The 21,875-nt window shown below is 41.9% G+C and overlaps 1 protein-coding gene across 3 annotated transcripts in view; it reads right to left on the bottom strand.

The window, feature by feature from the left end:
* Window positions 1-15,818, bottom strand: part of LOC120305736 (hydroperoxide isomerase ALOXE3-like) — a 28,254-nt gene extending 12,436 nt beyond the window's left edge. For 2 of the 3 annotated variants that reach the window (XM_039337985.1, XM_039337988.1), the window contains exons 1-6: window positions 15,011-15,818; window positions 13,984-14,159; window positions 10,062-10,266; window positions 4,792-4,876; window positions 2,319-2,441; window positions 572-675 (exon numbers count right to left, since the gene is read on the bottom strand). In XM_039337985.1, the coding sequence (XP_039193919.1) occupies window positions 572-675; window positions 2,319-2,441; window positions 4,792-4,876; window positions 10,062-10,266; window positions 13,984-14,145 (679 nt within the window). In that variant the 5' untranslated portion in view covers window positions 14,146-14,159; window positions 15,011-15,818. The remainder of the gene's footprint in view (window positions 1-571; window positions 676-2,318; window positions 2,442-4,791; window positions 4,877-10,061; window positions 10,267-13,983; window positions 14,160-15,010) is intronic. The other variant, XM_039337986.1, reaches the window with a different exon arrangement.
* Between the last annotated feature and the right edge of the window lie 6,057 nt (window positions 15,819-21,875).

Consider the following 21,875-nt stretch of genomic DNA (forward strand, 5'->3'; position numbering starts at 1 on the left):
ATTCTGTTCTAGTCTAGACTAGTCTATTCTAGTCTAATCTAGTCTAGTCTAGTCTATATTCTATTTACTATCTACTCTACTCTACTCTACTCTATTCTATTTTCATTCCATTCCATTCCATTTCATTCTAGTCTAGTCTAGTCTAGTCTAGTCTATATTCTATTCTATTCTATTCTATTCTATTCTATTCTATTCTATTCTATTCTATTCTATTCTATTCTATTCTATTCTATTCTATTCTATTCTATTCTATTCTATTCTATTCTATTCTGTATTTTATTATTCTATTCTATTCTATTCTATTCTATTCTATTCTATTCTGTATTTTATTATTCTATTCTATTCCATTCCATTCCATTCCATTCCATTCCATTCCATTCCATTCCATTCCATTCCATTCTATTCTATTCTATTCTATTCTATTCTATTCTATTCTATTCTATTCTATTCTATTCTATGTTTATAGGTATGGTTAAAAAAAAAGTCACAAGGGCAGAAAATCAAAGTTCTCTGGGACTCTTCTAAGTCCCCCGCAGAGACCTTGCAAATATGGCCCGGAGGGCAGACTGACCTGAGGTTGGGGTCCGATAAAACCAAAACGCCCTTCGGATGTCAGCTAACTTTCTCCAGGAGCCCTTGAGGTTCAGCAACCCTTTTAGCTTCAACTCGATTTCTCTGGGGTTTGAAAAAGGGAAGAATAAATGGGAGAGAAGCAGGTGAGAACAGAGAATGAGAGGGCCTGATGGATAAAGGACTTGTGCTCGAGGGGGGGGGGGAACACTTTGATTTTCATTGCTTTGATGAAAGAATGAAGACAATTAATTTTGTTTCTACTTGGAAACCACTTCTGGACTTTGTGCTCTCGAGGGGGGGGGGACACTTTGATTTTCATTGCTTTGATGAAAGAAAAGAAGACAATTCTTTTTCTACTTGGAAACCACTTCTGGACTTTGTGCTCTCGAGGGGGGGGACACTTTGATTTTCATTGCTTTCATGAAAGAAAAGAAGACAATTAATTTTGTTTCTACTTGGAAACCACTTCTGGACTTTGTGCTTGAGGCGTAAAAAAAAATTAAACTCTGATTTCGGGTTTTGCCAGTTAGGTTTGGTGTTAGAGAAATGGCTAGTATATATTCGTATATAAAATTGAAAGTTGGGGCTTCATTTATTACCTTATTCTACTGCACCAAAGGAGATGGAAATCAATGCTTCCCCCCACTTTTCCTTTCTACCTTACACTTTTCTCTTTTCCCATTTTTCTCCCTTATTATACCTTTATTTTCATTTTTATTTCTTTCTATTTTTGTTTCGGTCAATTATTAAAAATTTCGAACCAAATAATAGAGCATAGATAGAATAATAGGTTTGGAAGGGACCTTGGAGGCCATCTAGTCCAGCCCCCCACTGTAGCAATTTGACAGAACTTTAATCGGGAAACCAATTAAACGGCATGAGCCAGCCGTGTGCTGCAGCTGCCAAAAAGGCCAACACAGTGCTAGGCTGCATTAACAGAGGAATAGAATCAAGATCACATGAAGTGTTAATACCACTTTACAAGGCCTTGGTAACGCCACACGTGGAATAAGGCATCCAGTTTTGGTCACCATGATGTAAAAAAGATGTTGAGACTCTAGAAAGAGTGCAGAGAAGAGCAACAAAGAGGATCAGGGGACTGGAGGCTAAAACATACAAGGAACGGTTGCTGGAATTGGGGATGTCTAGTTTAATGAAAAGGAGGACGAGGGGGGACATGATAGCAGCATTCCAGTATCTCAGGGGCTGCCCCAAAGAAGAGGGAGTCAAGCTATCCTTCAGAGTATCCAAAGGCAGGAGAAGAAGCAATGGATGGAAACTAGCCAAGGAGAGAAGCAATCTGGAACTGAGCAGGAATTTCCTGACAGTTAGAACAATTAACCAGTGGAACTACCTGCCTCCAGAAGCGGTGAATGCTCCAACACTGGAAGTTTTTAAGAAGAGACTGGACAGCCATTTGTCTGAAATGGTATACAGTTTCCTGCCTAAGCAGGGGTTTGGACTAGATGACCTCCAAGGTCCCTTCTGAGTCTGTTATTCTGTTATCCTTCCTTCTTTCCTTCTTCCCTCCCTCCCTCCCTTCTCCAACACCGGAAGTTTTTAAGAAGAGACTGGACAGCCGTTTGTCCGAAATGGTGTAGGGTTTCCTGCCTGAGCAGGGGGTTGGACTAGAAGACCTCCAAGGTCCCTTCCAGCTTTATTATTATTAAATGATTATTATTTTTCTGGCAATAATGAAGGATTCTTCGATCCTCCTCGCGATCTGTTTCCAATTTTTTACGTACGCGGCTTTCAGAAGGATGCGGAAGGAACAGGATTTGATGCTGGAATATTGATCGCTCAAATGCAATTGGTCCACCGAATCAGTGTCGAGGCATTTGGGCCATCCGGGCTGATAATCTTTATACCTGTAGCAAAAAAAAAAAAGACGCCGCAAAAAGTTGTGGGTTAATAAAGAAGCAAATTTCTCTCCTTTTGAGATGCTTTTAATTCAGATACTTCGACTTATTTATTTTTTTACCAGCACGGATAGAATGCAGACAACAGTCCTCCACTTATAATTATTCGAGGTTACAGTGGCGTGGGAAAAAAAGTGATTTTTTTCCACCCTTATGAAGTTGCTGTCAACGCTGCTAACATCGGATAGTTTTTGCTTGGACAACTGATGGAGGATGCAACCATTTTCTTCTTATGTTTTACTATTAGAGTTAGGGTTCGAGTTAGACGATGCCAGGGGTAGGAATGTGCATGAGAGTTCAGCTAGACCAGACATGTCAGACACAAGGCCCGGGGCCCGGATGCGGCCCGCAAAGTGGTTTCATGTGGCCCGCGAAGCCATCCTGGAAACAGTGAGGGAACGGCCCCCGCTGCCTTGGCCCTGGCCCAAGCCGGCCGGGAACCAATGTACAATTTTGTGGTGGCCATCTATTCTGAAATGCATTCAGTCTTAGCTGTCTGGAAACAGCGAGGAACCAGCCCCTGCCGTGTCGCCCCCGCCCCCTGGGTGCATGCTGGGGAGGGGTCACCCTTTGTGAGGAATGAAGAAATGCACCATCGCCTGGAAGTGGCCAGCAAATGGCCCTCGCCTACTTCACATATCCAGCTTGATGGGCTCTGCCCTAGAGCTGGCCATGCCCACCCAATAGGCCACACCCACTCCATCCATGCCCACCCAGTAGGCTGCCCCCCGCGCCCCCCCCCGAGGGCAACCGCAATGCTGATGTGGCCCTCAATGAAATTGAGTTTGACACCCCTGAGCTAGACGTAACAATACTGGACCTAGCGTGGGAACCAAGGTTATCAAAATAAGAGATGATAAGAATTGGCGGGCTGGAGAACTGGAGGGAAAGCCTACATTTCAAGCTAATTGGGGAAATGTGATTTACGACGGTTAATTGGAGGAGGGAATTGTGCTTTGGTACTATGTGCTCGGGGGAGGGGAAGTCAGATTTTGGCTCCGATTATGTGAGTGCTACTCAAAATAAAGATTCTTTAAGGTAAACAATGCCTCGAAGTTCTTTTGAAGAGTTTCATCTGTCGGAACCGTGACAGTTGCAGCGTCCCCGTGGTCTGATGATCAAAATTCAGACGCTTGGCAACTGACATGTACTTGCGACAGTTGCTGTCTTCCAGGGGGTCACGTGATCCCCTTTTGCAATCTTCTGACAAGGGGGAAGATGGATTCACTTAACAACCCGTGTTGCGAACTTAACAGCCATGAAAGATCGTAAAACAGGGCAAAACCCGTTTAACGACAGTCTCGCGTGGCGACAGAAGTTTTGAGCTCAGCCACGATCGTACGACGAGGACGATCTTTATGCCTGAAGACGGGGCCATTTTCTTCCTCCTTTATTTATATAATCCCCCCCCACACACTTCTCAATAAATTATTTTTTGTTCTTTGGTAAAAAAAGTGTGCTCTCCAATAGCACACCCAAGCAGCACAACGAAGCACAACAATGTCGCAAAGTGGGTCATCCACGTAACGGGTTCATTTTTACAACTTTTTTTTGCTGTTGTCGTTAAGCGAAACCCGTTATAAGTCCTCGGCTTACGACCGTAAGAGGGCCTGCCCAGAGGGTTTCTAAAGTAGGTCACCCACAAGATCGATTTGTTTCGACAATCCTTTTTTTTTTTCAGTCGTTAAGCGAACCTGTTTTTCGCTATGGGGCTGCTTTGGCCAAAATTGGAAGTAAACACAAAAAGGTGTGTAAATTGTGGTCAACTGGGATGCTGCCCACAGCCATACATGCAAGCTGGGTAGCTGAAATGCGGTCATGGGACCACGGGGGCGGGAAACGCTAGCTGGGGAATTCTGGGAGTTGAAGTCCTCAGGTCTTCACGTTGCTTAGATTGAGAAAAAACTGCTTCGGATAATTAAATTACGCCTTCATGTTCATTTATAAGGCAGGTCGTCTCCCCCCCCCGGGAAACACACCTGTTGGGCTTCAGGCTGCTTCTGCAGAAGGCTTTGATTCTAACCCCAATCATATCTTAGCCAGAAACCGCTTTTAGGGTAACAGAAGTTATGAATGACGGCGTTTTGCAAATCAACATTGACCACATCTGTAACTCGGTTCGAGACTTGCTTGCAAAAGCTGGATTTCTTGCGGAGTTTTCTCGTGGCCTCAGGATTTCGAAATACCTGCCTTGGTTGGTGTCTGCATGCAGGAAGGAGTGGTTTAAATTTATTTCTGAAGATTCACATCCTTTGACATGTCCGCAGGGGGTGTTAGCATTTCCGATCAGCTGACTCACCTGTAGGTTTCCTGTTTTGCTAGCAGCTCGTACCTGCGATGTTCTAAAAGCAGTGGATTGCCGGCATCCAGGGGAGCAATTTTAGCTGCCAAAAGAAAAAAGGGGAAGGAAATTTTTTTTTGGAATTATAGATAAATAGATACAGTGCTGGAATTCAGCCGGTTCACACCACTTTGGCAGAACCGGTAGCTAAATTTTTTTCGCCCAGGTGCAGAACGGACTTCTGGAAGCGACAATCACAGAGAGAACCAGTTGTTCACCTATATGAATCCCACCACTAGATAGACAGACAGACAGATGATAGAGATAGATAGATAGATAGATAGACAGACAGACAGACAGACAGACAGATGATAGAGATAGATAGATAGATAGATAGATAGACAGACAGACAGACAGACAGACAGAGACAGACAGACAGATGATAGAGATAGATAGACAGACAGACAGACAGACGATGATAGATAGATGGATGGATGGGTAGATAGATAGATAGATAGATAGATAGATAGATAGATAGATAGATAATAGATAGACAGATGATGGATGGATGGATGGATGGATGGACGGATGGACGGACATACATACAGACAGATATATATGATAGATAGGTAATAATAATAATAATAATACATATAAAGTCAAAATTGAGAAGACAGCAACAGAGAGTAAGTGCCGCCTATGCAAAGAAGCTGAAGAAACAGTGGACCACCTGGTAAGCTGCTGCAAGATGATTGCACAGACTGACTACAAGCAGCGGCATGACAAAGTAGCAACAATGGTGCATTGGAAGATCTGCAAGAAATATCATTTGCCTGTAAGCAAAAACTGGTGGGATCATAAAATAGAGAAAGTCATAGAAAATGATAAAATTAAACTGCTCTGGGACTTCAGAATTCAAACAGACAAGCACCTGCAACATAACACCCCAGACTTAACAATTGTCGATAAGAAAGACAAAAAAGTCTGGATAGTGGACGTGGCAGTGCCTGGAGACAGCAGAATAGAAGAGAAAGAACTGGAGAAGATAACAAAATACAAAGACCTACAAATAGAAATAGAAAGACTGTGGCAAAAGCAAGCAAGGGTAGTACCAATAGTCATAGGCTCCTTGGGTGCAATCCCAAAACAACTGGAGCACCACTTGAACACCATTGGCATTGACAAATTCGCTATTAGTAAATTGCAAAAGGCGGCCTTATTAGGAACTGCTTCCATCCTGCGACGATACCTGTAATACCATCAAACATCCACATCTGCCTATCCCAGGTCCTGGGTAAGGACTCGATAGGTAGACAAAATGCCAAATCCAGTCTGAACGTCTGGCTGACTGTGCGATGATCCATAATAATAATAATAATGATGATGATGATGATGATGATGATGATGATGATGATGATCATGATCATGATCATGATGATGATGATGTTGGAAGGGACCTTGGAGGTAGATAGGTAGGTAGGTAGGTAGGTAGGTAGGTAGGTAGATAGATAGATAGATAGATAGATAGATAGATAGATAGATAGATAGATAGATAGATAACCTTTATTGTCATTTTTTACTGTGGGCACAACGGCACACATTAAAAATGAAATTTAGTTGCTTGCTCTCAAAGTGTACACATACATAACACCCATTTAAACATACTACACACAACATATGTACATAGACCTACGCCCTTACATATAAGTAACATATAAATATTAGTCACTGTCCAATTATTTGTAATTTATTTGCTGTGTTGCCTGCCTTCTGCCCTGCCGAATGGAGATCAAAACATCCCTTTTATACTAAAGGCATAATTTGTGACTGTAAAACACAGTTTTACAACTGTTTGAATTTACACAACGGCACTGAAAAAGGACTTAACGACCGTGTTTCGCCCTTACGACCGTTGCTGCCTCAAACAGAATCAAATGCTTGACCACTGACTCGTACTTATGATGCTTGCATTGTCCCCAATCATTTCACGCTTTGGAATAGCTGACGCCGAAGGCAGAAATTCCACCGGGAAAGCTTTCTCAAAAAGTTATTATAATATATCTTATTATATTTGTATCCTATGAATCAGGTTGGGATCTGCCAGCTGTCCGAGAATTCAACCGTGAGACAAGTGAGTGGCTGGGCAAATTTAATAAATCAAAGAATAAATTTCTCCACCGGAGAGACGAAATTATACCTGTGGATTCCTGTCTGACGTGTTGTAGGAGCTGGAGGCAATTCAAGGATACTTAACCACAATTTGTTTTCTAGATAAACGCAAACTCCGGAAGTTCCAGTTTTTACATTTCCTAATAAACCATCCCTGGATTTTGTAACTATTTTTACCTGCTAGGAAGGTGTGTCAAACTAAATGGGACAATACTGTGAAGTTGTTGGACCGTTTACTGTTTTTCAAAGTTGGCCACTTGAAGTTGTGTGGACCTTAACTCCCAGAATTCCCCAGCCAGCTTGCTGGCTGGGGAATTCTGGGAGTTGAGGTCCACAGGACTTCAAGTGGCCAACTTTGATAAACAGTGCTCTACTGAGTCATATTCAGTTCTTCGTTGAATATTGGCTGAAGCTTCTGAGGACCTTACTCTACTCTGAACATTGAAGTTTATTGACCTTATTGAAGCTTCTGAGGACCTTACTCTACTCTGAACATTGAAGTTTATTGACCTTCAAACTAAAGTCCACTCATCCACTTCTGGGAATTGAAAACCACCCATCTTCAATTCTGGGCATTGAAGTCCATCGACCTTCAAAATCAAGTCCATTCATCCAATTCTGGGAATTGAAGACCACCCATCTTCAATTCTGAACATTGAAGTTTATTGACCTTCAAACTAAAGTCCACTCATCCACTTCTGGGAATTGAAGACCTCCCATCTTCAATCCTGGGCACTGAAGTCCATTGACCCTCAAACTAAAGTCCGCTCATCCACTTTTGGGAATTGAAGACCACCCATCTTCAATTCTGTGAATTGAAGTTCATCGACCTTCAAGCTAAAGTCCACTCATCCACTTCTAAGAATTGAAGACCACCCATCTTCAATTCTGCGCATTGAAGTTCATCGACCTTCAAACTAAAGTCCATTCATTCAATTCTGAGAATTGAAGACCACCCATCTTCAATTCTGGGCATTGAAATCCATCCACCTTCAAACTAAAGTCCATTCATCCACTTCTGGGAATTGAAGATCACCCATCATCAAGTTGAAGTCCACCGATCTTCAATTCTGGGCATTGAAGACAGACTTCCATTTCATTTGGAGTTCTTCAACTGAAGAAATTCTTCAATTCCCAGAATTGAAGAAGGACTTCAATTTGATGATAGGGGCATTTTAATTCCCAGAAGTGGACTTTAGTCTGAAGATGGGTGCCCTGCCATTCCCAGAAAACCAAAACTAACTCCATCTTCAACTCATCTTCAAATCGAGGGTGGTCTTCAGTTTGAAGATGTGTTGAAGATGGAATTAATCTTGGTTTTTTGGGAATTGAAGCCCACCCATCTACAAGTTGAAGCCCACTCATCTAATTGTCGAAATTGAAGCCCACCCATCTACAAGTTGAAGTCCACTCATCCAATTCTCCGAATTGAAGCCCACCCATCTACAAGTTGAAGCCCACTCATCTAATTGTCGAAATTGAAGCCCACCCATCTACAAGTTGAAGTCCACTCATCCAATTCTCAGAATTGAAGTCCACCCATCTCTAGCTTGCCAAGCTGGAGAAACAGTGTGCTAGGGCTTCCTTCAAGAAGCTTCATAGAATGGTTGGAAAAGATGATGAAACTACAAATAGACTTTAAACCAGAATTGTTTTTGTTAGGAATATTAAGACCTAATTATGGCAAAGAGAATGACTACTTGATATTGCATGTTTTAACTGCTGCAAGGATAGTATTTGCCCAATTTTGGAAAAATGAGAATCTACCATCTGACCAGATTATTATTACCAAAATTCTAGAGTGTGCAGAAATGGATAGACTAACATTAGAAATGAAAGAAAAAGATGATTCAATTTATTTTAGAACTTGGGAAAATTTTTATCAATGGTTAGAGCAGTGGTTCTCAACCTTTTTAATGCCGCGACCACCAACCGGTTGTAAGTCGAGGACTACTCCACCGGTTGTAAGTCGAGGACTACTCAACTGGTGCAGCACCATTTGCAGAATGGGACGTTTGGCTGGCTCAGCAGGGCAGAGACAGCCTGGACAATTCCTATTGGCATTTGAAAGCCAATAGAATTAGACTCTATTCAAGAGAGTCTAATTCTATTGGCTTTCGAAAGCCAATAGAATAAAAGGGAGGAGCACAGCTAAGGAAAAGGGGGAAAAAATGGCGGACTGTATTGTTTGGCGACCCCCGTGAAATGGTCGTTCGACCCCAAATGGGGTCCCGACCCACAGGTGGAGAACCACTGGGTTAGAGACAGGTTAGAACTTGAAGGATTTAATATTTTAGAATAGATGACTGATTTTTAATCGAGTTCTAACTAACATTTTGATGATACGGTTACTTTTCCTGATTTACTGATTTTCATTTGTTACTTTTGATTGTTAGGATTTATTTTTTTTTCATTTCATTTCATTTTATTTTATTGTGATTTTATTAGTAGTGTTTACTTAATAGATCAACGTATTTGTTTACTAATTATTTTTACAGTTTAAGCTTTGTTAAAAATGGTTGAATATGATACTTACTCTTTATTATGAACCGGACGGTTGCTTGTTTGTTGAAATATGTGATTGTACCTATCCTTATTTTACCCTAATGCAGTGGTTCTCAATCTTCTTAATGCCGCGACCCCCAACTGGTCGTAAGTCGAGGACTACTCCACCGGTCGTAAGTCGAGGACTACTCAACTGGTGCAGCACCGTTTGCAGAATGGGACTTTTGGTGGGCTCAGCAGGGCAGAGACAGCCCGGACAATTCCTATTGGCTTTTGAAAGCCAATAGAATTAGACTCTATTCAAGAGAGTCTATTCTATTGGCTTTCAAAGCTAATAGAATAAAAGGGAGTAGCACAGCTAAGGAAAAGGGGGGGAAAAATGGCGGACTGCGTTGTTTGGCGACCCCCGTGAAAGGGTCGTTCAACCCCAAATGGGGTCCCGACCCACAGGTGGAGAATCACTGCCCTAATGCCTTATTTCCTTCCCCTCCCCTTTTCCTTTTACCCCTCCCTTTAGCATACCTGTATTGTTCCTATTTTTCCTTACCTATATAAATTTAATAAAATTTTGTTTAAAAAAAAAAGAAGCTTCATAGAAGATGGGAAGGTCTCACCTGTCCCTTCTCGGAGCTCAAAGGTGGGGTACCCTAAGATCCATTGGTAGCAAGGGAAACGGTGCGTCCGCCCCTGGGGGGTCTCCACTTCGATGAAGCTGCAATTCCAGTTGGTGGGTGGGAAGAAGCCGTAGGGCTCCTTATGGAGACGGACTAGCAGAAGATCCCCCAGCTCCATCTGGGTTTCCACCACGAATTCCTCTACCTGCAAAGCCAAAGAGGAAAGATTCAACGCATCTGGAGTGCAATTCCCATCCGTTCCCATCAATTATTGGCTGGAGATGGAGGGAGTTGAAGAAGGCCAGGCTGGAAGACCAGAAAGAAACGTGGGAACAAGTGCAGAGAAGGGCAACAAAGATGATTAAAGGGCTGGAGACAAAAACATATGAAGAACGGTTGCAGGAATGTCTAGTTTCATTAAAAGGAATGGGGGGGGGGAAGGCATGATAGCAGTGATCCAGTATCTCAGGGGCTGCCCCAAAGAAGAAGGAGTCAAGTTATTCTCCAAAGCACCAGAAGGCAGGACGAGAAACAAGGGATGGAAACTCATCAAGGAGAGAAGCAACCTGGAATTAAGGAGAAACGTCCTAACAGTGAGGACAATCAACCAATGGAAGAGACCTTGGAGGTCTTCTAGTCCAGCCCCCTGCTCAAGCAGGAGACCCTAGGAGCTGGAAATGACCCAGGAGGTCATCTAGTCCAAGATCCCTTCCAATTCTGATTCTATTCTATTCTATTCTGTTCTGTTCTGTTCTGTTCTATTCCATTCCATTCCATTCCATTCCATTCCATTCCATTCCATTCCATTCTATTCTATTCTATTCTATTCTATTCTATTCTATTCTATTCTACTCTACTCTATTCTATTCTATTCTGTATTTTATTATTCTATTCTATTCTATTCTATTCTATTCTATTCTGTATTTTATTATTCTATTCTATTCTATTCTACTCTGTTCTATTCTATTCTGTATTTTATTATTCTACTCTATTCTATTCTATTCTATATTTTCTATTCTATTCTATTCTACTCTATTCTGTATTTTATTATTCTATTCTATTCTATTCTATTCTACTCTACTCTATTCTATTCTATTCTATTCTGTATTTTATTATTCTATTCTATTCTATTCTGTATTTTATTATTCTATTCTATTCTATTCTATTCTATTCTACTCTGTTCTATTCTGTATTTTATTATTCTACTCTATTCTATTCTATTCTATTCTATTCTATTCTATTCTATATTTTCTATTCTATTCTATTCTATTCTATTCTATTCTATTCTACTCTATTCTATTCTATTCTGTATTTTATTATTCTATTCTATTCTATTCTATTCTATTCTATTCTATTCTATTCTATTCTGTATTTTATTATTCTATTCTATTCTATTCTATTCTATTCTATTCTGTATTTTATTATTCTATTCTATTCTATTCTATTCTATTCTATTCTACTCTGTTCTATTCTATTCTGTATTTTATTATTCTAATCTATTCTATTCTATTTTATTCTATTCTATTCTATTCTGTATTTTATTATTCTATTCTATTCTATTCTATTCTACTCTGTTTTATTCTATTCTGTATTTTATTATTCTATTCTATTCTATTCTATTCTATATTTTCTATTCTATTCTATTCTATTCTATTCTACTCTATTCTATTCTGTATTTTATTATTCTATTCTATTCTGTATTTTATTATTCTATTCTATTCTATTCTATTCTATTCTATTCTATTCTATTCTATTCTATTCTATTCTATTCTATTCTATTCTATTCTATTCTATTCTCCCCAAAAGCAAACTAACCCAAATCCATCTAGGCTTCTCTTTGCTATGCAAGACACAAGAACCTGCAATATTTGGCCGAGGTGACTTAATGTTAGTCCTCCTGTTTTCCATTGCAAAACTTGACTTATGGCTGAATTCCAGAATCCTAATCGCACGGAAGTTGCACGACTGGGAGAGAAACTTTGAGGCAGTGCTGTCTGTCAACACGCAAAAAACATCCTTTTCCATCTGTTTTGCTCTCCCCCCTCTCCTGGGAAATGCAGGAACATGCACGAATCAAAGCTGGGAACACGTCCAGCCTTCCACCTCCGCTTCCCTCCCTGAATTTAAAAAAAAAAAAAAAAACACGTTGCAGACTTAACTGGTGGAACCAGATTAAATTTCGGCCCAGATGTGGGCTAAAGAAGAGAGAAATTGCACCGTTCTTATGCTAAGGAGATTAAAAGTAAAAAAAAAAAAAAAAGGCTTCAATTTAGGTATCCTGATCAGGTTAGTAAGAAGTTTGCTCCTTATGGACCCCACTTTGTTTTGGGGAGGGGGTCCAAGGAGAGCGCGGATTTCAGCCTCTATGCTGGCTGGGGAATTCTGGGAGTTGAAGTCCAAGGTTGAGGAACACGGCAATAATGCATTTTCTTTGCTGCCATCCAGTGTGGCAAGCTATGCAGATGATACCACTGCTCTGCTTGCATTCCCATTCCAAAGAAAGGCGACGCCAAAGAATGTTCAAACTATCACACCATTGCACTCATTTCACATGCTAGTAGAGTCATGCTTAAAATCCTACAAGCTAGACTCCAGCATTATGTGGATCGAGAACTTCCAGAAGTACAGGCAGGATTTCGAAGAGGCAGAGGAACTAGAGATCAAATTGCCAACATACGCTGGATCATGGAGAAAGCTCGGGAGTTCCACAACAACATCTACTTCTGCTTCATTGACTGTGCTAAAGCCTTTGATTGTGTGGATCACAACAAATTGGGGCAAGTTCTTAAAGAGATGGGAGTACCAGACCGTCTTATTTGTCTCTTGAGAAACCTATATGCGGGTCAAGAAGCAACAGTGAGAACTGGACATGGAACCACTGATTGGTTCAAAATTGGGAAAGGAGTCTGGCAAGGCTGTATACTGTCGCCCTGCCTATTTAACTTATATGCAGAGCACATCATGAGAAAGGCAGGGCTAGATGAAACAAAAGTTGGAATTAAGATCGCCGGGAGAAATATCAACAACCTAAGATATGCAAATGATACCACTCTAATGGCAGAAAGTGAAGAGGAACTGAAGAGCCTCTTGATGCGGGTGAAGAAGGAGAGTGCAAAAATTGGCTTCAAACTCAACATTAAGAAAACCAAAATCATGGCATCCGGCCCTCTCAATTCCTGGCAAATAGATGGGGAAGAAATGGAGGTAGTGACAGATTTTATCTTCCTGAGCTCCAAGATCACCGCAGATGGGGACTGCAGCCAAGAAATTAAAAGATGCTGGCTCCTGGGGAGGAAAGCTATGGCAAATCTAAACAGCATACTAAAAAGCAGAGACATCACCCTGCCAACAAAAGTGCGTACAGTCAAGGCCATGGTTTTCCCAGTTGCAATGTATGTCTGCGAAAGTTGGACCATAAGAAAGGCTGAGCGCCAAAGAATGGAGGCCTTTGGACTATGGTGCTGGAGAAGACTCCTGCGAGTCCCTTGGACTGCAAGGCAATCAAACCTTTCAGTCCTAGAGGAGATCAACCCGGACTGTTCTTTAGAAGGCCAGATCCTGAAGTTGAAACTCAAGTACTTTGGCCAACTAATGAGAAGGAAGGATTCACTGGAGAAGAGCCTAATGCTGGGAAAGATTGAGGGCAAGAGAAGAAGGGGACGACGGAGAATGAAGATGGCTGGATGGAGGCATGAGCTTCAATGGACTCCAGAAGATGGTAGAGGACAGGAAGGCCTGGAGGAATGTTGTCCATGGGGTCGCGATGGGTCGGACATGACTTCGCAACTAACAACAACAACAAGTGTCACAAAGGATAATCTTAATCTCTTCCTCTGGAAGATCTTCCTGCTGGCCTGCGGGAAGGTGGCAGAGGAAGATGGGAACTGTAGTCTCTCCTATTGGTAAACGTCCTAGCACTTACTTCTCCCGGAGAGAAATCTTTGCCGAATTTATCCAGGTGAAACTTGGGTGTCTCCCCGTGAGCGCCCACCAAGGAGATGGAGATGGTGTCCATGGTGCCACCGAAGAGGTAGTTGCCGGTGGCCACTCGGATTTTGTAGGTGGCGGCGGGGGCGGCTGCCATGCTGGCTGGTGACCCTGATGGAGACAAAGACAAGAGAGAAAGAAAGAAAGAAAATAAGGAAGGAAGGAAGGAAGGAGGAAGAGAAATAACAAAGAAAGGAAGGAAGGAAGGAAGAAAAAAGGAGAGATGAAAGAAAGAGAAAGAAAGAAAGAAAAGAAAAAGGAAAGAAAGGAAAGAAAGGAAGGAAGGAGAGATGAAAGAAAAAAGGAAAGAAAGAAAGAAAGGAAAGGAAGGAAGGAAGGAGAGATGAAAGAAAGAAAGAAAGAAAGAAAGGAAAGAAAGAAAGGAAAGAAAGAAAGGAGAGAATAAAATAAAGAAAAAAGAGAGAGAAAGAAAGAGAATGAAAAAAGGAAGGAAGGAAGGAAGGAAAGAAAGGAGAGATGAAAGAAAAGAAAGAAAAAAGAGAAAGAAAGAAAGGAAGGAAGGGAAGGAAGGAAGGAAAGATGAAAGAAAAGAAAAAAGAAAGAAAGAAAAGAGAGATGAAAGAAAGAAAGAAAGAAAGAGAAAGAAAGAAAAAAGAAAGAAAGAAAAGAGAGATGAAAGAAAGAAAGAAAGAGAAAAAAAAGAAAGAAAGAAGGAAAGAAAGGAAAGAAAGGAGATGAAAATAAAGAAAGAGAGAAACAAGGAAAGAAGGAAGAAAGAAAGAAAGAAAGAAAGGAGAGATGAAAGAAAGAAAAGAAAGAAAGAAAGAAAGAAAGAAAAGAGATGAAAGAAAGAAAAAGAAGAGGGAAAGAGAGAAATAAAAAAAGAAAGGAAAGAAAGGAAAGATGAAAGAAAGAAAGAGAAAGATGAAAGAAAGAAAGAAAGAAAGAAAGAAAGAAAGAAAGAAAGAAAGAAAGAAAGAAAGAAAGAGAAAAATTGGTACCAAAGTCTAGCCTTCTTTCAGCTCCAGGAATTCCTTCCTACAAACCGGGCAACCCGTCCATCCAGCTGCCGCTGTGCCTGGGAGGGGGAGGGAGCCTGCGAGGCCCGGCTGTCCTGGTCCCGGGGCTGTTTGGGGGGGGGTCAGCCCTCCCTCCTTCACCCCCACCTTTCCACCTCCAGTGAGGGCTCCCCAGCGCCCAGGAAGGGCACATAGGCGAAGCCAACCGACGAATGCTGGAAGAAACCAGGTGCCAGCCTAGCTAAAAGACTGCTAAGCATTTCCTACTGCATGAAATCATCCAGGCGGGAGGGTGCCCTGGAGGTCATTTAGCCCAACCCTCTGCTCGGTGCGTGATTTTCAGCGAGGGAAGCCGGCTCTCGCAGACAGTGACTCACCTCCTCAAGGATCTCCAAGTGTCCACCTTCTCATGGGGGCAGCCCGGACTGCCCTCGGCGTGGCAGGTCGTCCTTGACTTACGACCGCAATGTCCGTGGCTAAACAAGACGGTTGTTAAGGGAGCCAGCCCATTTTTACAAAGTCTTTTGCCGTCGTCGTTAAGCAAGACAGGGGCTTAAGAGTCACCTCGTGGGGGAGGTGGGCGGCATAAACCTTTAATAAATTAAAAAAAAGTAGAAAGGAATCACCCGGTCATAAAGTGAATCTGGCTGGTAATTGTAACCACGTGACCCTAGGATGCTACCACGGTCGTAAGTGGAAGGACTGTATGTAAATCAGCTTTTTCAGTGCTGTTAAAACTTGGAACGGGCACTAAAGGAATGATTGCATGTTGAGGACTAGCAACATGAAATTTCTCCTAATTAAATTCCTGAGATGATGTAGGTTCTCCTGCTTGAGCAGGGGGCTGGACTAGAAGACCTCCAAGGTCCCTTCCAGCTTCTATTCTATTCTATTCTATTCTATTCTATTCTATTCTATTCTATTCTATTCTATTCTATTCTATTCTATTCTATTCTATTCTATTCTGTTATTTCTTATTCTGTTCTGTATTTTATTCTATTCTCCTATTTCTCTTCTTTTCTCTTCTCTTCTGTTATTTCTTTTTCTATTCTGTATTTTATTCTCTTCTCTTATTTCTCTTCTTCTCTTCTCTTCTCTTCTCTTCTCTTCTATTATTCTATTGTGTTATTTCTTTTTGTATTCTGTATTTTAATCTCTTTTCCTATTTCTCTTCTCTTCTCTTCTCTTCTCTTCTATTATTCTATTCTGTTATTTCTTTTTCTATTCTGTAATTTATTCTATTCTTCTATTTTTCTTCTCTTCTCTTCTCTTCTCTTCTCTTCTCTTCTCTTCTTCCCACAATCTCTTCATCTGCTGGTGTTTCCACATTCTTCCAGTGCGGAGCAAATACCATCTTGGCCGCTGTTAGTACATGCACCGTTAAATACACACTTTGCTTATCAGATTTCTCTGGTATTATACCTGGTTAAAAAAAAAAATCAGGTTTAAAATCTACGTGTTTTCCTAGGGAATAAATAGCATGGCTCTGAAGGGATGATTAGCAAGTACTTTAAATGCCCAGCCAAGGAACCCAGCAGGGCGGGCCCCGGAAGAATGAATCAAGGCTCTGCAAGGTCATACCTTTGATTTCCTGCTCCAGGATATAATTTAAAAACAATTTAAACCCAAGTTTAATTGACGACTTCAGCCAGAGGATGGGCAAGAGAATCTCTCTCTCTCTCTCTCTCTCTCTCTCTCTCTCTCTCTCTCTCTCTCTCTCTCTCTCTCTTCCCCCCCCCATCTCTCTCCACCTGTTGGGTTTTAAAGAGCAGCCTTAAATCCCAACTAGCTGCCTCCAGAAGTTGTGAATGCTCCAACACTGGAAGTTTTAAAGAAGAGATTAGACAGCCACTTGTCTGAAGTTGAATAGGGTCTCCTGCTTGAGTAGGGGGTTGGACTAGATGACCTCCAAGATCCCCTCAACTCTGTTATTCTATTCTATTCTATTCCATTCCATTCCATTCCATTCCATTCTATTCTATTCTATTCTATTCTATTCTATTCTATTCTATTCTATTCTATTCTATATTTCTGATTCTATTCTATTCTATTCTATTCTATTCTATTCTATTCTATTCTATTCTATTCTATTCTATTCCATTTCATTCTATATTTCTGATTCTATTCTATTCTATTCTATTCTATTCTATTCTATTCTATTCTATTCTATTCTATTCTATTCTATTCTATATTTCTGATTCTATTCTATTCTATTCTATTCTATTCTATTCTATTCTATTCTATTCTATTCTATTCTATTCCATTCCATTCCATTCTATTCCCCAGATCCTTGGCAAAGGGCACGCTGGGTTAAAGAAAATTGCTGTGAATTACAGCTTACAAGACCAGGTTTATAACTAGCCAAGGTTTGTGTGCTGCAGGCAGGTAGCTGCTGAATTGAGTTGGCATTAAAAAAAAACCCATTTGCATCACCTGTTGGTATAAAATTGCTGTTTAGGCAACCTGTGGATTTGCCTCTTTGTAATTACCTGGTCCTGCTCTACTGGCTGTCTGCAAAGGACATCCCCGCCTGGCACCTGGTGGGTTTTAAATGTAGGTCGGTAAGGGATGATGGGCGTTGTTATCCTTCACAGCCTGAGGTTCCCCAGATAGGGAGAGGCTTGTAAAAATCTATGCAAGTCTCTAATGCTTTGGAGAAGGAGAACGTGAAGGACATCTGGAGAGATCCTGTGGCAATTTCCAGAATGGAGGAACTTGTGAATTTAACCTCCCTGGGTTCAAGAGAAGCGATTTAATATTTTGGGTGCTTTGGGTTTGTCCTGTCTCAGGTCAGCCTACCTTACAGGGATGTGTTGCTCGGAGGTAGCACTATCAAAGCCATCTTAAAGTTCAGAATTAAGTAACAGAATAACAGAGTTGGAAGGAACCTTAGAGGTCTTCTAGTCCAACCCCCTGCTCCGGCAGGGAACCCTATCCCATTTCAGACAAATGGTTGTCCAGTTTCTCCTTAAAAATCTCAGTATTGGAGAACCTACCTGGTGGGAATCTGTTCCACTGGTCAATTGTTCTTGCTGTCAGGAAGTTTCTCCTTAGTTCCAGGTTGCTTCTCTCCTTGATTAGTTTCCATCCATTGCTTCCTGTCCTGCCTTCTGGCCCTTTGGAGAATGGCTTGACTCCCTCTTCTTTGGGGCAGCCCCTGAGATACTGGAACTCTGCTATCATGTCACCCCGAATCCTCCTTTTCATTAAACTAGACATACCCAATTCCTGCAACCGCTCTTTGTATGTACCTCCAAGGTCCCTTCCAGCTCTATTCTGATTGATTGATTGATTGGAAGATCCCTGATGATCTCCAGTATGTGATTGAAAACTTGGAAGGATAAATCTTTGGTCCCAGTGACCGACTCAGATTGGATACGGCCACATTATCCTGGAGACACGTATATTTATCATCTCCTCTTTTTACCTCATTCCGATGGCGGGCTCTGAAAGACAAGAAATTTGCAAGTTCTCCACACTCTTCTGATTGCCCCAGGCTTCTTTCCTGTCCTCATTCCAAATGGCCAGAAAGAAAAAAAAAAAAACAGGAGGAAACTCTTAATTCTCACGAGCCTTGGTCTTCCTTGCCTCCCCGTAGGAAAGCCAGTCCTGGATATCATTGGAAGAAAAATCAGGTTTGGTTCCAAGCTGGGAGAAAGGCGCTGAAATAAAATGGAGGCAGGCTGCAGGAAAGGAGGTCTCTGTTTATTTGATAGCCAGAGACTTCAGTGATAGCCAGGAGGAAGGTGTTGAAATAAAATGGAGGCAGGCTGCAGGAAAGGAGGTCTCTGTTTATTTGGTAGCCAGAGACTTCAGTGACAGCTGGGAGGAAGACGCTGAAATAAAATGGAGGCAGGCTGCAGGAAAGGATGTCTATTTGGTAGCCAGAGACTTCAGTGACAGCCGGGAGAAAGGCGCTGAAATAAAATGGAGGCAGGCTGCAGGAAAAGAGATCTCTGTTAATTTGGTAGCCAGAGACTTCAGTGACAGCCGGGAGAAAGGCTCTGAAATAAAATGGAGGCAGGCTGCAGGAAAGGAGGTCTCTGTCTATTTGGTAGCCAGAAACCTCTGTGACAGCCGGGAGGAAGACGCTGAAATAAAATGGAGGCAGGCTGCAGGAAAGGAAGTCTCTGTTTATTTGATAGCCAGAAACCTCTGTGACACCAGCATGTTTCTGAGGTGGCTGACAAAATGGGGCTGAGAGTAGGTGGTTGTTTTTTTTTTTACACATTCTTTGGGGCTTTGTGACTGAGAAGCCTGGTCCTGCGTAAGAATACGTCCTTTCATATTTTAATGGGGTCGTGTAGGGGGTCATGGCTGATACTTTAGGAAAAAGGAGAAATGCAAATCCTAGGGTGTTTGTCAGCTTCAGCCCCGTGCCTATCGCGTTGCTTATGAGGAGTTTCTGGCTGCCCTTTGCTCATGTACAGAGTGCCCCAGTTTTCTGAACGGATTGCAAAAATCTCCATTGCTCAAGAGTAGCCAAGTTTGTGCTGGAGGCTGTTCTCCTACAGCAGGAAGACTGGGGCTGCTTTCTGTGTTTAAGAATATGTCCGTCCTCTTCTCCTTTACTGGAAATATTCTATCCTGCCTCTTTTCAATATTAAAAATAAAGAATATTTTATTCCGGGGATGGGGCGGGGGGACTTCCTACAATACGATGGACCTTTGGTCTGGTCCCACCTCTGGATTCAGAATAACAGAATCACAGAATTAGATGGGACCATGGAGGTCTCCTAGTCCAGTGGTTCTCAACCTTTTTAATGCCGCGACCCCCCAACCAGTCGTAAGTCGAGGACTACTCAACCGGTCGTAAGTTGAGGACTACTCAACCGGTCGTAAGTCGAGGACTACTCAACTGTTGCAGCACCGTCTGCAGAATGGGACTTTTGGCGGGCTCAGCAGGGCAGAGACAGCCTGGACAATTCTTATTGGCTTTTGAAAGCCAATAGAATTAGACTCTATTCAAGAGAGTCTATTCTATTGGCTTTCAAAAGCCAATAGAATAAAAGGGAGTAGCACAGCTAAGGAAAAGGGGGGAAAAATGGCGGACTGCGTTGTTTGGCGACCCCCGTGAAATGGTCGTTCGACCCCAAATGGGGTCCCAATCCACAGGTTGACAACCACTGTTCTAGTCCAACCCCCTGTTCAATAATAAAGTTTCAGACAAATGGCTGTCCGGTCTTTTCTTACAAATCTCCAGTGATGGAGCACCTACAACTTCTGGACGCAAGCCGTTCCACCGATTAATTAAATTTCTTAGGAAATTTGGCTCCAGGTTGCTTCTCTTCTTGATCAGTTTTTCATCTGTTGTTTCTTGTCTTGCCCTTCAGGCACTTTGGAAAAATAAATGGACCCCCCTTCTTCTTTGTGGCAGCCCCCTCAGATATTGAAAGACTGCTTTCATATCACCCCTAGTCCTCCTTTTCATTAAACTAGACATCCCCAATTCCAGCGACCGTTCCTTATATGTTTCAGCCTCCAGTCTCCTGATCATCTTTGTTGCTCTTCTCTGCACTCTTTCCAGAGTCTCAACGTCTTTTTAACGTCGTGGGGAGAAAATCTGGATCATTCTTAAAGACAGAGCTGATTCACTTGCTGTCATGGTTCCGACAGATGAAACTCTTCCAAAGAACATCGAGGCATTGTTTACCTTAAAGAATCTTTATTTTGAGTAGCATAATATCGGCACTGCATATTCGGAGCCAAAATCTGAATTCCCCTCCCCTGAGCACATAGTGTCAAAGCCCAATTCCCTCCTCCAATTAACAGTTGTAAATCACATTCCCCAATTAGCTTGAAGCGCAAGCTTCCTCTCCAGTTCTCCAGCCCACCAATTCCTTATCAGCTCTGGTTACAATAACCTTGATTCTCACATTAAGTTTAGTGTTGTTATGTCTAGCTGGACTCTCGTTCGTATACCCTCTCCCCGCATCATCTAACTGTAAAAGCAAAAGGTAAAAGATGACTACATTTCCCTCTGTTGTCAATGCAAAAAGACCTGATGTTAGCAGCATTGACACTTGGATTGGACACCTCCTGAGTTCCTGCCTGAGCAGGGGGTTGGACTAGATGATCTCCAGGATCCCTTCCAACTTTATTATTGTTATTGTTATTATTGTTATTATTATTATCATTGTTGTTGTTGTTGTTGTTGTTATTGATCATCACACAGTCAGCCAGATGTTCAGACTGGATTTGGCATTTTTGTCTACCTATCCAGTCCTTCCCAAGGATTTTGGATAGGCAGATGTGGATGTTTGATGTTATTACAGAAACAGTTCCTAGTAAGGCCACCTTTTGCAATTGTCTAATGGTGAATTTGTCAATGCCAATGGTGTTCAAGTGATGCTCCAATTGTTTTGGGATTGCACCCAAAGCGCCTATTACTATTGGTGCCACCCTTGCTTGCCTTTGCCACAGTCTTTCTATTTCTATTTGTAGGTCTTTGTATTTTGTGATCTTCCGGGGTGTTATGTTGCAAGTGCTTATCTGTTTGAATTCTGAAGTCCCAGACCAATTTAACTTTTTCATTTTCTATGACTTTCTCTATTTTATGATCCCACCGGTTCTTGCTTACTGGCAAATGATATTTCTTGCAGATCTTCCAATGTACCGTTGTTGCTACTTTGTCGTGCCGCTGCTTGTAGTCAGTCTGTGCGATCTTCTTGCAGCAGCTTACCAGGTGGTCCACTGTTTCTTCAGCTTCCCCATTTTGGGTTGTTGGGCCTGTTGTATGCTGCTGTCAACGCTGCTAACATCGGATGTTGTGCATTGACAACAGATGGAAATGTAGCCATCTTTTTTCCCTTTCGCATTTAGTGTTAGATGATGCTGGGAGTGGGGA

Source organism: Crotalus tigris, unplaced genomic scaffold, assembly GCF_016545835.1.
Source record: "Crotalus tigris isolate CLP2741 ecotype Arizona unplaced genomic scaffold, ASM1654583v1 scf7180000017690.20705106771:4171800, whole genome shotgun sequence".
In the NCBI taxonomy this organism is placed as follows: Eukaryota; Metazoa; Chordata; class Lepidosauria; order Squamata; family Viperidae; genus Crotalus; species Crotalus tigris.